This window comes from Tinamus guttatus, unplaced genomic scaffold, assembly GCF_059628265.1.
Source record: "Tinamus guttatus ecotype Peru unplaced genomic scaffold, ASM5962826v1 Tinamus_guttatus_pri_ptg000150l, whole genome shotgun sequence".
In the NCBI taxonomy this organism is placed as follows: domain Eukaryota; kingdom Metazoa; phylum Chordata; class Aves; order Tinamiformes; family Tinamidae; genus Tinamus; species Tinamus guttatus.
Genome location: NW_028288684.1, coordinates 7,281,140 through 7,296,188, shown reverse-complemented (window position 1 = coordinate 7,296,188; position 15,049 = coordinate 7,281,140). Strand labels below are relative to the sequence as shown.

Genomic DNA, 15,049 nt, shown 5'->3' with positions numbered 1-15,049 from the left:
TGCTGGCTCCTTTTCAGAAACAGGGCCACAGGTATACATGGAAATAAGGCAATATTATAATTAAATGCTTTCTAGTAGTAACCCTTTTAAAACTGAGTGGATTTGATCTTGAGACAGTTCATCCATGACCTAGAGGTGAGATTGGAAAAGCTATTCCTAGAGGCGAGAAGTACAAGACACTTGAGTCTTTGTGTTCTCTACCCGAATATCGTGCAGAGCTTCCCACTGCAGCCAGTATTTTTGTGAGCCTGTCATCATTTCTCCAGATTAGCTGTCATGTAGCAACAACACTGACTCACAGGCAGCCTCCAGGTGAAGAGACTTTGTATCATCTCAGTCTCCCCCACTAATCAGTTCTATACAGTATTAAGATGCAAAGGAAGCTGAGGAGGAATTAGCTATTTGCCACCATAACCACCACGCATAGAGCAAACAGTTACGTAGTGGAAAACCTGGCTAATGAGAGGTGGAAAAATACTGGAAACAACTTGGTGTAGAAAACAAAATTGTTAAAGCACATTTACTGTTATGTTTTTCAAGATACTAATGGGTGGTTTGTTATTTTTGTTTTAATTTAAACATATGTCACAGCTAGGGATATTTTGTGCTTCCGCTGATCTAAAGCTATTGTTGAAGAACATGTTGCAATCAGTTCTCATACAATGCTCTCTTTGCCAGTAAAACAGAAGTAGAATAATTTTGATTTCTTCTCGTAGAAGATTTATACTCTGAAAAATCCACAGTTCCGCTCTGTACTTGCAGGTGGCCAGTTAAACACTCCCATCTGGTTATACTTAGCATTTAGCTTTCTCTACAAAGGGAAAAAACAACAGCTACTAATATAGGTTATCCCGTAGGCAGCAGAACTAATGAAGCTTCCTATGGATTTGCGCCCTGTGCACTTCAGCAACCCGGCATGGCCTCTGTGTCCCATATGGGCTGATTTCCTTCCACTTCCCCTCTCCACTTCCTCCCTCATTTCTTCTTTTCTCCCTGCAGTCATGATTTCTGCCATTCCTCCCATTTTCTTTGCCCCTTTTGCCCTCACTGCTGCTGCCTCTCTCCCCCTTGCACATTCTACTTCAGGCCTCTATAGCATTTTGCAAATATTAATCAATCAACAGTAACCCTGCTCAATAAATAGATATTATTATTCCCATTTTGCAGGATGAAAAGTTGATGTATAGCTTGGTCAAGTTTATGATTTATTAATTCTCAATTTCACTTAATTTACCCCTTATGTTATTCTTTTAGGACTGTACAATCCTTGCTCAGAGCAGCTCTTGTCTCCGCATTGGCGAAGGTGTCAGAACACAGCCTACGCTCATTATTTTATCACAAGCCTTGTGATGTGGGAGAGTCCCTTGCAACCACGGTTACTGGGGTCTGGTTATGAAGCTGACTTGAGAAGTTCACCTTTTACTTATCCTAATAAGTTCCTAGCTCAATAAGCTAGAAAATTCTTGAAAAAAAGAGTGATGACAAAGGACTGAAATGTTTGCAAAAGACTGAGAATAAAATGATTTTTTTTATTATTTAAATAGGACTATTTTAAAGCATGTGTACCTTGTGATGTCATGCAGGCTGTCTAATGATACCTGTAGGACTGCAGAAGCTAGAGGTAATTTTCAATTTTGGAGAAGAGGTTGGGCTGCAAAAAGGCAAATCAGCAATGCCCAAACCTTCTGAGCACAAATTCAAACTCTGCTGTAGCACCTAAGAAAGAGAATATAATCTGGATTAAAATCAAACATGAAGTGTTTTGATGCAAAAAACAGTATACTTTGTAGTTCTGTAGTTTCTGTATTCGATTCTTCTTTCGTTTTTTTTTTTTTTTTTTTTTTTTCAAGAAATGGCTTTAGAGGTAGGAGAGGGTTTTTAGCATCCAGGAGATATGTACAACCAGTAAGACAATATTGTTTGCTGAAATATTGTTACAGTCTGCTGAATACTTGAGTTTGCACTAACGCTGGTTACTTCATGCCTTATTAAAAAGGGCATCTGTAGCACCATTAAAACTATAAACATTCCACTTCATTTACTGTATTCATAAAGAACAATCAATTTAACTGGGTATATTTTGAAAATGAAATGAAATTTGTTTTTACTGGAATTCAGCCAATGCTGAAGAATAAGCAGAATACATTCCTTTACTTGAAATAAAATTGGCAACACTTTGTAAAGCCATTCCTTTTCTTCCAGCAAGGCTCTTTGTCATTTTGTGAGCAATTAGAAACAATAACGTTAATGGCTCCCATTAGAACAATTAATGACAAATATAAATGACTACCTCGAATATCATATATCAATACAATTTCCTAGAGTGTTTAGAAAAGAGAATGATTCCACCAAAAATTTATTCTACATTGTTGTATCCATCAAATCTGTTGCCTTTTTAAATTACAGCAGATACAGTTGAAAAGTTAGAATCAAAGACACCCAGCGTCTCGGGCATCTCTGAATGTCTCTTGTCCTCGACCTGCTGGTTGTTTTCTTGGTACTGCAGCGCTGGCTGGCGCTGACTTTCTTTGCAAGGAGGACACACTTCACTTGAAACGTGTCGTCTACCAGGTCACTTTCTGCAAAGCCACTTTCCAGGCAGTCGCCCTCAGCCCGTCCTGCCACGCAGGGTCGTCTCCCGTCAGCCCCTTCCCCAGTCCCTCTGCCCTCCAGGGTATCGGCCGCTTCCTCCATCGGCAAAGCTGCTGAGAGCATAAAAATGACTTGCAATGTAGTTTCTGTAAAATTTCACCATTAATATGATAAATTATATTTATTATTAAATTATAATTAAATTATTAAAACATATTCAGTTCTGCTTAAAGTTTCTTGAAAAAAACATTTGCCATAGGTTGAGTTTCTGTTTAAATTATACTTCACTGTGAATAAAAAAGCAACATGGTGGGAATCACATGAGGGAAAGGTCAGCTAAAGCTGGCCCTTGCCAGTGGGCAATTTTTCTTATGCTTTTTCTGCTCTGGCCAATCTATTTTGAGCGATTAAAGGCCAATTCTGTCCATGGCTGTTTATTCCTTGTAGACAAAAATTATTTGAAGATGTTGTGAATTTTCCCTGAGTGAAGCTTCGTGTCCCTTCGTATCCCTTCGTACCCCTGGAGCTTCGTATCCCACAAAATGTGGAAATATGCAGCAATAACAGGAGGTAGCTCATTGATAATCAATGCGCTGTAAGAAAGGTAGTGATTCTGGTCGGTGATATTTGACAGAAGCGTGGGACGGGCAGCAAGTGCATGGAGCCTGTTATGTATATGGAGCCTGCAAGAACCTGCATTATTTAGCTTAGTAAAATGTAGGTGCAAGGCAGGTATCATTCTTCTGCGTAAATAAATGCAGAAAAGGGGGTTCACATCAGCACTATTCAAGCTAAAAGTACACATAAAGTACGCAAGTTCACAAATAAGGAAATGAATAGAAATAACTGTATGATCCTAATCAACAAGCCAGGACCTCTTAAACCGTAGTTGATAGTTCCCCAGACGACTGGGGAGGGCTTGAAGGAGATTGTGAAAGATCAAAATCCCTTTTTTCCCATATATTTTCTTGATTAATTATATACTTCATTATCAAAAAATCTCAACCAAAAAAAATCACCAATTATACAGATTTACTGCTGGCATCAGCTCTGCTCCTCTAGGACAGAGAAGTGAAATTATCTGTAATTACTGTCCATGCTGACCAGGGAAGGCAAATCACCTTTTGTCCAAATAACTACTTGTGTTGGACTTGTTTGGTCCTTGCTACATGGGCAGGGCTCAGGGGAGGTTACCCAAAGACAGACCTCAAAAAGTTGTTCCACTTACATAAGATGGAAAAACAAAACAAAACAAACAAACAACAACAACAAAAAAAAAAGGCAAAAAAAAACCCACTGCATTAGTCAAATTAGTTTCCTGAAAAGCCACTCAATTGGTAAGGACAACAAGAGAGGAGAGGGACACTCACTACTTTTAAAACTAAGTTTGATAAATTTACTAATGGATTATATGATTTTGTATCTGTGAGGAGCTGATCTGAAGTTATACAGCAGGTTCCTTATAATCCTTTGTTCCTAATGACTACTGTACGGTAATAATGCAGTATATAAAAATATGTATATAGTGTATATATATACACACAAAGGAGATGCAAAAGGAATAAAATCAGGAATTAAGATTTTAAGAGCACTAGACCATATATGTATATACACAGATGCACAAGTAGATTGCCACATTATTCAAATATTTAATTGAAAAACAAAATTTGTTTCAGTACTTCAGATTTGGCAGGGCCAGAAATAATGTTACAAAAAAAGCGGTCATTTGTTTGGCTTCAGTATAAATCCACCAGCATCTAGTAATATTTTGACTGAGCAATTAATGTTTCAGTAACTCCAGCGTAATGAAAAGTTTCAGCAGCATGTGTGACTCGCTTGGCCTAGACATTTCTAGCCCTTTCATTTCTCTCAAAGGCACATTGTTCCTATTTCCCATTCCTTTCTCCATGAAATGGCTCTCTCCTGGAAATGCAGCTCAGTTATTACACCTGTACTGGCACATACGCAACTCCACAGCGAGCCCATTCACGAAGCTCAGCTGACCAACCGCGTTTTGGTGGGTGAGGGGCTGCTTAGCCCCAAATTTTATTTATTTAAATGCCCACAAAATTGTGTTCTGGCTGACCTTTACAGAATAGGTTTTATGGCTCAGAGGTCAGGATTGCTTAGCAGAAATAAAAAGGTTCTTGGAGCTGGAATCACTGAGAGGCTGAAGGGATCTATGAAAGGGCACAATTGCATGACCTTGAAGGGCCACATTAATGTTGTCCCGTTGGAAAGAGTAAACAGCGGAAGGACAGGATCAAATGAAGAGATGACTCTGGACAGTAGCTCTGTGACCACAGAATGGGGCTGTGCTTCAAGGGAGCCACATCCAGTGCAACTGATTAACTTCACAAACGTCATTTCCAGGTTAGACTCTTGCTCTTTCAGTGCTATCCCAAGCAGCAGATTGTGATCCTCTCTACATAGTACCTCCTCTGAGTTATTGCTGTTAAAATTTTGCTCCAGTCACAATCAGTTTTTTTTCTCATTAACAGATGCATTATGTGAAATACAGTTGAAACTCACACCCCACTCAAAGCAACTATAGTTTATTTTTCACCTCAAAGTCCTTTATAAACACTCATTAATTTAAGTTCTCTCCATACCGTGGTACCAATGGAATGTCCCACTCTAGATCTCAGTGTGTTATCATCTGGTCCTTTGAATTTAGGAGCAAGGCAGATCCCACTGTGCATCAGGGAAGGATTCCCAACAACCCCATGTGCACATTCACCACTATCATTTATTCTTTAGAAATCTTTTCAACGTCTGGCCGGATGGATGCTGCAGAGACGTGACAAAAACAATACGGGGCTCTCCCAAAGGAAATCTCAGTATCCTAACTATGGAAACGTGGCAAGTGAAAATGTTGTTTTTACATGTTTTTACAAAAACAAAACAAAACAAACAAAAAAAAACAATGATGCTTATCTAGCCCTTGCTTCTCTGAGCTGTAATAATAGACCCTCCCATTTAAGTTCCTTTCCCCAGGCACCTTAAAATTTGCACCAAGTTGCTTTTCCTCTCCTCCTCTACACCCAAGATAGGCTGTGACTTCATTAAGAACTGAAGGGCATGAGAATGCACAGGAAAACTAGGGAGGTTTCCTAGAAAACCTTTCTCTCTTCTATATTATCAGTGAAATACAGTTGATTTTCCTGAAAGGAATTTTGTCAAAGCCCAAGGGTTTATATTTTATCTCCTCCTACAACAGTGTAGCTCCTTCTCTGTAGACCTCCTGTAAAGACATTAATGCTGAGGAAGGAAGGCCACAAAGTGTTGGTAAATGCTCTCAGGCAACCACACACTGTGATTCCCAAATTGTATTAAGGGGTGAAGCACCAGCCTAGGACCTTTGTGGAGCTCTAGGTCGCCATGGGGGTCTAGACTCCACAACATTCTAGATCTAGACAAAAACATCTTGAACGGTCCCATGCTGCCAGTTCACATTCATCCAGATCCCAAGGATGGGATTTCTGGAACAGAATCAGGTTTTTGCTGTAGAGCCTGGGGAGGAACTGAAAATTGGACCATGACAGAACCAAAGGCAAAGCGTAGTTTGGGCTCGGTGTTCGATGAGAAGAGGTAGCGCGCGTGGAGTAGCTGCAGGACAGCCCTGGGTTTGCTTGTCTGCCTCTGCTTCCCTGAATGCTGACTCACCCCAAACCCTGCAGACATATTCATAAATATAAGGACTTCCCTATCATATATTAAGATGTCCTTAACAAATACAGGCCTTGCTGTCTTTAAGTGCTTAGCAGGCCACAATCTGGGGAAAGTAGGTAAAATTTTGGTAGATGGGACGAACTTCAAAATCAAACATAGCAAGGCCAGTTGGGGACAAATTATATGGGGACAATTGGTAACACATAATTGTTTCTTTGAAATTCTCAGCTATTGAAGAATCCTAGAAATTTGCTAACCACGAAAAAATTATGAACAAAATCATTTACTGAAGGTTTGAACAACCTGCTGTGTAAGTTATTCTGAAAAAAAAAAGTTCTTCCAAGAGATTTTGTGTGTACACAACACCTATGTCATAACACTCTGCTAACTAGTTTTGCAAGCAAAACCTGATAATTTAACACTCTATCCATTCTTGGGATCCATAGATACTAAACTAGCTGATGACAGAAAAGCCTTACACCTAAGTTTTGCAAGACAGCATTACAATAACTGCACGGTTAGTCAGCAGATCAAGTATGTTTTTATATGCTGCTTTAAATCATCATCCCTCCCCTAGATTAAACAAGTGCTTCTTTTGCTGCAAATGAAAAAATCCCAACAGCAGGGCAGCTTCTCGCTGTGACGGGTTGTGCGCAGTCCCTGCGTGTTGCGCTCCCGGGAGGGAGCCCCTCTTTTGACTCATTCCTGCCTCTGTTCAGCTTCAGATGCACAAGCACGGTGCGTCACGGGGCACCACGCCGCTGATGCAACCCCTCGCCACTGCTCAGAATCGGTACCTCTATGGATCACTGTGAAAACAGCTGCCATTAAAGTCTGAGATTATGTCATTAAAAATAAAACAAAACAGGAAAAAAAAAAAAAAGCATCTGGCCAGCTTCTTCTGCTGATTGTTCTTTTGCATCTCCCGCAGTGCTTTCCTGGCCAGCATTACCTGGATATCAAGCCAGGCGGCTGCATGCAGCATGTCACTGCTCACAGCGCTGTGCATCTGGATTTCGGTGTGCCGTTTTTAACGGCCGAGAACAACTGCTTGGCTAGAGGAGTCCAAACGGGCAGCTCCTCACCCGCAGCCAGTCGCGGCGCGGCCCGGCACACCCGCGGGAGCCCGGGCAGACCCTGGGCTCCCTCACACGTCCCTCCAGCCCCGCTCCCAGGCCCCGGCCGCACGGGTCGCGCACCCGGGCCCGCCCCCGCCCCCGCCCCCGCGCTGCCTCCCGCGCAGCGGCCGCCGCCGCTACCGGCCGTTGGGCCGCGGCGCCGGCCGGGCTCACTCGCGCGCATGCGCAGACGCGCGCTGTGCGCTCAGGCGCGGGCCGGGCAGCCCGCGAAGGCCCCGCAGTTAAGGGCGGCCGCGGCGCCGCCTCTCTCCTTTCGGCCCGCGCCGCCATTTTGTAGGCACGCGGGGCTGCCGCGCCGAGCGCCCGTCGCCGCCCTCAGGTGCCTCGGCGGCCCCGCGCGGCCGCCCCAGGTGGCGGCGGGAGTGGGGAGCTCTCGTGGGCCACGCGGAGGGAGCGGGGAGGCCGCGGGTTGCGCTGCGGGAGCGGGACGGAGCGCGGCCGGGGAGTGGGGCTGCAGGGCCGAGGCGCCTCTGGGCCGAGCGGGGGCTGGGAGCCGGTGGGGGGAGATTGTTCCTTTGGGAAGAGAGGCCGGGAGAGCCACCCTTGTCTAGCCTGGAGCAGAGGTGGCCTCGGGGCGGCCTAGCAGCAGCCCCTGGTGCTTTCCCGAGGATGCGGAGGAGATGGAGCCAGGCCTTGACGGGGCGCGTGGCGGGAGGGCGAGCAAGAGGCCTTAGCTGGAACCAGAGAGGTTCAGGGTGGATTTAGGGGAAAACTTTCATTGCGGGCAGCGTTGGGCCTTGGAAAAGATTGTCCTGAGAGGCTGTGCCGTCTCTCCAGCTCTGAAGAATTTGAGTAACTGGTGGGATAAGTCTTGGGCAAAAGCCACCGTTTGATTTTGTAGTTGTCTCAGCTTTGGGGGGGGGGGTCGCTAAATGGCTTTCTAAGGCCCTTTTAAACATGAATTATCCACTGAATCTATATAAATACTGGATTTTTTTTCTCTTATATGTGTGTTTGAACTAATAGTGTGGTTTGGCCTAGTCCAGGTATTCAAAAGTGTTGTGGTCCTTAGTAGTCTTAAAAACTTTTTTTTTTTTTTCCCTAAAATATCTGAAGTTATTATTGGTCAGATTTTAAAGAATGACCTGACAACTGAGTAGTCTGCATTAATTTTCAGAGTAATCAGCCAAAATGACGAACACAAAGGGGAAGAGGAGGGGGACGCGTTACATGTTTTCAAGGCCATTCCGCAAGCATGGTACGTACCTGTTGTAATAAATATACTGTATTAAGTTATTAACCTCATTTGTTAGATGTCAATCATCCTTGTGTAGCATATGGAAAACATTGGCTTATAACAAAGGATATCTAATAGCTTGGACCAAAAAAAAACCCTAAAAATAAAACAACTTTAGTAGTAGGTCTTATATATTAGCGTTGTGATTTTGTAACAGTACTGTACTGGTACCAGCAGTACTGCTTCTGTCATTTGCTGATTTGTTTACTTCAATATGAATTTGAAGAGTGAAGTGCGAGCAATTCAAAATAGTCATGTATATTTGTAATGTACGGTTTTCCTCTTAGCAGTAAAGAAGTAGTAAATAGTTGTCTTACGCGTTAGGAAAGAGAATAAATCTGTTAGTGTTTCAGAGTTGCTTCTCAGGAAATATCTCTTACCTGCTTTCTTATTTTTTTGTTGTTTTTTTAATTATTTGGTAATGCGTGGGGAGTGTTACTGGGGGAAAAAATGTCTCAGCTTTGCCTATCTTAAATTTAAATCTGAAAGTTTTTAATGAAAGATCATCAGATGCATAACCTTCCTTTTGCAAGCCTGATAAATACCCAAATTTGTATGTCTTAACAGGCGTTGTCCCTCTGGCCACCTACATGCGCATCTACAAGAAGGGCGATATTGTTGACATCAAGGTACCGTCCGCGGTGCAGTGTAATCATTTCCAGTTCCTGCTTGCTTGATGTAGCTTTTTCTGTTCGTATCGCACCTCACCCGAAGTAATTTTTGAAACAATATTGGGATAAAAGTGCTGCTGAAATGACAGTAACATATGCTGTTGTATGTGTGAGAAACGCATGCTCTGGTACTATATGCTCAGCTGAGCAAATCAAGTGCAGAATGCTATTACATGCTGGTGCTACTGTGTGGTGCCTGTTAGCACTGTCTACACAGTGAAACCAGCCATCATTCTGGTCTATGTTAACTTGGAAGAGCTGTGGTCTGTGGCATGATAGCAGTTGCTAAAATAAATACATATATGGAAGCTATATTAAACTAGAAGACACAAGATGCACATGAAGAGAGAGCATATACGATATTACAGAAAAATAAGTGCAGCATTTTTTATCTCAATTATGTGATATTTTCTAAAAGTGCTTGTTTAAAAATAACTGTACTTTCAAAATTAAATTGTACTGAATCTTAAAAGTGTTTTATTGAGGAATTGAGGAATCAGACTTTGAAGCATTTAGTTGCATTAGTTTCATTTGAGGAAAAAAAAAAAACCCACACTTTGCACGATTGCTCAAATCTGTGGGGTTTTTTTTTTTTTGGCTTGTTTTGCTTTGTTTTGTTTTGCTTTTGGAGAACTACCTTGATCAAGAATTAACGTTTCCTGACATTCTGGAGCTTGATGATGATTGTCTCCTATGATTGCTTCACTAAAAGTAAAGTGATCAAATCATTTCACCGGCACTGAAAGCAACCAGAACTGTCGTAGGAGAATTTGATAGTCTTCAGGTATAAAATGTGCTGTTACAAATTTAAAAATATGGATAAGAAAGGATTACTTCAAAATCAGTCTCACATAGATGTGTGCTTTCCACTAATTTCTGAAATACAGGCTCTTAGGGCTGCTTCTGTTTTCTTCTGAATTAAAGCTTACACTTCATTCTTGTTTTAACTTTCAACAGGGTATGGGCACCGTTCAGCAGGGGATGCCTCACAAATGTTACCATGGCAAGACAGGAAGGGTATATAACGTTACTCAGCATGCTGTGGGCATTATTGTGAACAAGAAGGTTAAGTAAGTCATGCAGTTCTGTTCATTGAAACCTTTTTATTTGGATAAGTTGGTTTGTAATGGCACCCTCCTTTCACTTTGCCAATTAGACACTTTTTGTCTTCATTGGTCATTCAAGGTGGGTAAAGTATGTGTCCTTTTTATAACCCAAGCAAATGGTGATCATTTGTTTTGGATCCTGTCAGAGGAAACAATTTTGAATCTTCTGAGCAGCAAGAGTACTTAAAGGAGATTTTCAGCCAGCTGTCGCACTTAGAATGAGATCTATTTTAATAGTACCTTGTAGTTGTGTTCAGTTGTGTTTTGTACGGTTTAGTAGGAAAAGGACAATCTTTTTCATCCATGAACTGGTGTGAGTACAATATTAATAGATACAATTATCCTTCTGTATGCTGCAAGGTTAAAATTAGTTGTTCTCCAGAGTTTTAATCCTGAGCTGTCAGCATGTTGTCATGTATTAGTATACTTTGTTACATAACTTATATATCATTTGCATGTAGTCAATCACGTCTGCAGCAATGCATTTTGAATGATTGCTGTTTAAAGAAAAATTATCTATAATTCAACTTTTGGAGTTATTTGCGTAATGGTCATAAAACTAGCTTTAACATGGCAAGTGCAGTGAGTTGACACACGCACTTTTTTTTTTCTCCTCTCCCCGTGCTAGGGGCAAGATTCTTGCCAAGAGAATTAATGTGCGTATTGAGCATATTAAACATTCAAAGAGCAGGGACAGCTTCCTGCAGCGTGTGAAGGAGAATGAAAGGAAGAAAAAGGAAGCAAAAGAAAAAGGCATCTGGGTTCAGCTGAAACGTCAGGTACTTTTTTATTTTATTTTGTGATTGGCACATTGTTGATTCGGTTCACAAGAGGAAAATATCCAAATGCCAAAAATATTTTCTTTCAAAACAATAGAGGGTTTTGCTATAAAATGGACTCTGTCTCCTTTCTAAAAGAAAATGAAGAAAACGTTAATGAACCTGCTTACAGCATTCTGAAAAAAACAGGTCTATGGCAGATTGTATTGGAGTTGCCTAAGGCTACCAGCTCAACTTTGTTCGCTTCCCTTTGCTCACTTTAAGTGAGGAGCCAGCACGTACAGTGTCTAAGGTGTTGCTTGTTCTTGGTGCCTTAGTGGAACTGCACCATCCTGTGTGTCCTGTTGGTTATGGCCACGGATGTCCTGTTCTGACATCACTGCTGGGGGGTTGATAATTCATTGCAGAAGCCCTGGTTTTGGAATGGGTGAATTTAGCTGCAGTAGTCTCTTTTCAGAAAATAACTAAAATGCAGAGAGAAGAAAAAGATTCTTCCTTCTGGAACCACAGTGCAGATGAGTTCATGCTAACTTGGATTAATAAATTGCAGAGTGTAAAGCCTAGGCAATGAAAGTCAGGTGCACTTTTGCACAAGTAATTTTAGTCTTACTGATAGCCTTTGAAGCAAACTTTAAAGAGACTAGAACAATAAGTATGCTATATAAATTTATATGATATGTTAATTACTGTCAATTAAATATCAATGAAATTTTATGTAAATTTGCTTTGAGTCAGTTCTGTGAGTTTTCTCTTTTTTTGCAGCCTGCTCCCCCAAGGGAAGCACACTTTGTGAGAACCAATGGCAAGGAGCCAGAGCTGCTGGAGCCTATTCCATATGAATTCATGGCATAATGTATGTTTTAAACTAAATTAAAAGTCTGGTTTTGGACACATATTTGTGATGGCTTCCTGGTTTCTTTCAAAATTTTTTGAAACGGATGCTTCAGAAAACGTGCACTTTGTTTTACAAATTACTTGTTTGACTTGCCTCGGATGGTGCTAGGTTGCAAGATGATCTGCAGCTTTTGCTTATCTATTTGGTCATTTATGTAGACTTGGACACTGAAATTTGCTAATGCTCAGTGATGATCATCCCTCGTTGATTACCTCCTGAGGTAATGTGAGAGGACATGGAATATTTCACCGGCGAACTGAGAGCATATAATAGCAAGGCTTGTACAGTGTCATGTGAGAATTTATTTTTTTATGGGAATAGAGATAACGGGCTTCAGATCTCACTTAAAAAGCTTTGGTTAAAGGACTTGGATTAATACCAAGGAACATTTGGTTCACAGCTGCGTAAAATTATCTTTTGAGATGACTGTGGGCATGCTTTAGTGTAGCATCATGTAACCCCTAAGAGAGGATGCCCAGGCCAAGAAGCATTAGGAAAAAGTAATAGCTGAGAAACAAAATTTTGAGTTCAAAACTGCCTCTCCTTGGCATTTATGTTTATTGTAATCAGCCTGAATAACTGAATACTTGAGTTTTGTGTGGAAAAGGTAATCGGATGTCTCAATCTAAGTATCTACCCTAATGCTTTCTTCCACTCATTGATACCACAGGAAACTGATCCCAGTGCTATCTGCCCAGTGTTTCTTGATCAGAACAACATCCTCAGCTAACTTCTTACCAACTATTCCTGTAATTTTGGGAGGTGGGTGATGAAACTATGTAAAAGTTGCTAAAGAAACTGCTGAAGGTTGCTTGCTCAATTGACTTTGAAAATACGTAAGCTGAACCATAACTCCTGGGATAAAGATGACATCTTATGTTCCTAGGTGTGATATGAGGCAGTGCTTAGATACCTCAAGTAAGTGATGCTGAACTAATGTCTATGCGGGTAAAATACTAAGGAAGCTAGTGCCCTGGAGCATTTTGTAGGTACTGTCTGTTGAAAACTGTTGAAATTATCTGCTGCAGAAAAACTGTTTTGGGAGTAAGAAACCGAGAGGTGCTAAGGCTTGCTTTTCCCTTAATTATAGAGCTGCTTTAAGCAGAAGTATAGAACTGTAGGAATTTGATTGTTTATAAATGAAGGAATTAAGCCCAGTTCACAGTTGCTTGACCCTGAATTGTGGTGCTAATGCAGTGCAGTGCCTGGATGCAGAAATCATTCTGTGCCTTGGCCTGTCACTTCAGGACAAGGGGCCTTGGGCACCAGGTTCGTAGTCCCAGTGAGCAGGTGCTGCGGCTGATGTTCCTCCAGACGCTCATTTCAGGAGCTGGACCCGCAGTGTAGTTGGAGTGACTTTGAAACTGCCTTGCCAAGGTGGAGCAGAGCACACCTATTAGCAGGCTGACCCGTGATAGCAGGGGCAATTCTTGAATTTTGGCATCATACGTATTAGGTGTAGAGTGCATCACAGTTCTCTGAAGCAAGGCTGATAAATGTATCGACTTCACTATTGAGGTTCATTCACTTGAGGTCAGGTAGGGTTTTCCTGGAGCAGCTAAATGTGTATACTAATGCATAGCCCTTTACCAGCTGCTTTGGCTTGTAAACTTTGACAGCAAATTAAAATAAATAATTGATTTGCAAGATAAGGCTCATTTGTTTTTTTTTTCTTCAGACTTGGCTTCTTGAGTTAAATGGGAGACTTTTTTGGGAATGATCTTTGGTATTCTCAGTTTTTTGCTCGTGCATGTCTCAGTTATTTTGATTCTATGTGTTTTGCACTTTTCTGTCAAGATAAAAGTGGTTTGGCCTTAGTATGATAAAATGGTAAACAGTAAATGAATAAGTGGTGGGTTGTTGAAGAGAAATTCAAAAGTCTAGAATTGCTTAAAATAGGGAAAAGACAGTATGCAGTTCAGTTTCATACGTATGCTCCTCGAGGTGCTGTTCATAGCAACAGTTTTTCCATGTAATTGGTCTGTTTTCAGGGTCACTATGCAGACAGCAGAAGCTCATAAACACATATTTGGAAGCTGTGTGTGGGCTGGGAGATGAAGAAGGAAATTCTTTCCTTGGTCTGGATTCCCAGAAATGACTGAAAATGAATTTGGGTTTGTGTGGTGAAAACAACAGTTTCAGATATTTAGAAATTTTTAGAAACACAAATTCACTAAAGATTTAACCTTTACGGGTTTATAGACATTGCCTTTTAGTGACTCGGTGTACTGGTGCTCTTTGTGGTGGCCTCAGAGGTTTGCAGATGTGCAGCTCAGATAACTTGCAGATTTTGGTGTCTGCTACTGAACCTGCTTCCTGTACGTTTAACTATTTTGGTTTTGCACAGTTCTGGCAAAAGAGGGAAATCTATGAAATTGCTTGGAAACCTGTCGGAATCTCTAGTTTAAAGACCAGTCTCTCAAAATGTTGCAATTTCTGGTCTCTTGGCTGCTTTCTAGTCCATGCACTCCATCACAGCTGAGCTGGCGATCATTTTCCTGCTGTGCATCACAGGTGGAGAGCCTAGAGCTTCTGAACAGGATTAACTCCAGTGAACTGAGGGAAGGACTAAAATGACACCTGTGGTTTAAGCTTGACTCCCTTGGGGATTTACCATCAGGGAGATGGTATAGCTAAGCCCCTGTCCTTAAAATCCTAGTGGTGGCAGTGATAGTGTCTTTTGTCCAGTGCTCTGAGTTTTGGGAGCAGTGTGGCTGCAGATCTCTTGCCATGAGCCTCCTACCCTGTGCCTGCACACCTCAGGGAATGCCTGGCTGCCAGGCTGTGTTTCCATCCCCTTCTCCCCCTTCCCTAACCCTTTTCCCGACACCCTTGTCCTGTGGGACATACTTGAATACCTGGTGAGACGAGGACGGTTCAAGGGACTTCGCAGCCTTGTTTCTAGGCCAGGGCCTGCCAGAAGAGATCTGATTAAAAAGTTCCCTTGTGTCCTATCTG

The 15,049-nt window shown here is 41.7% G+C and overlaps 1 protein-coding gene and 2 non-coding genes across 3 annotated transcripts; all 3 read left to right on the top strand.

Moving 5' to 3' along the window:
• Positions 1-8,475: 8,475 nt before the first annotated feature.
• Positions 8,476-12,061, top strand: RPL21 (ribosomal protein L21). The gene is made up of 5 exons (XM_088522193.1): positions 8,476-8,601; positions 9,208-9,269; positions 10,269-10,381; positions 11,046-11,196; positions 11,959-12,061. Exons 1-5 carry the CDS (start codon positions 8,535-8,537, stop codon positions 12,046-12,048), a joined length of 483 nt encoding a protein of 160 aa, XP_088378319.1. The 5' UTR covers positions 8,476-8,534; the 3' UTR covers positions 12,049-12,061.
• LOC148595143 (small nucleolar RNA SNORD102) lies at positions 9,983-10,059 on the top strand. The gene has a single exon (XR_015913243.1). It is a non-coding gene; the product is annotated as a small nucleolar RNA SNORD102 (small nucleolar RNA).
• LOC148595142 (small nucleolar RNA SNORA27) lies at positions 10,442-10,574 on the top strand. Its single transcript, XR_015913245.1, has one exon. It is a non-coding gene; the product is annotated as a small nucleolar RNA SNORA27 (small nucleolar RNA).
• Positions 12,062-15,049: the final 2,988 nt, after the last annotated feature.

Coding starts and splice junctions, on each gene's coding strand:
- RPL21 (XM_088522193.1), top strand. CDS start 8,535: ATGACGAACACAAAGGGGAAGAGGAGGGGGACGCGTTACATGTTTTCA. Junction 10,382..11,045: donor ATTGTGAACAAGAAGGTTAA/GTAAGTCATGCA, acceptor TCCCCGTGCTAG/GGGCAAGATTCTTGCCAAGA. Junction 11,197..11,958: donor GGGTTCAGCTGAAACGTCAG/GTACTTTTTTAT, acceptor CTTTTTTTGCAG/CCTGCTCCCCCAAGGGAAGC.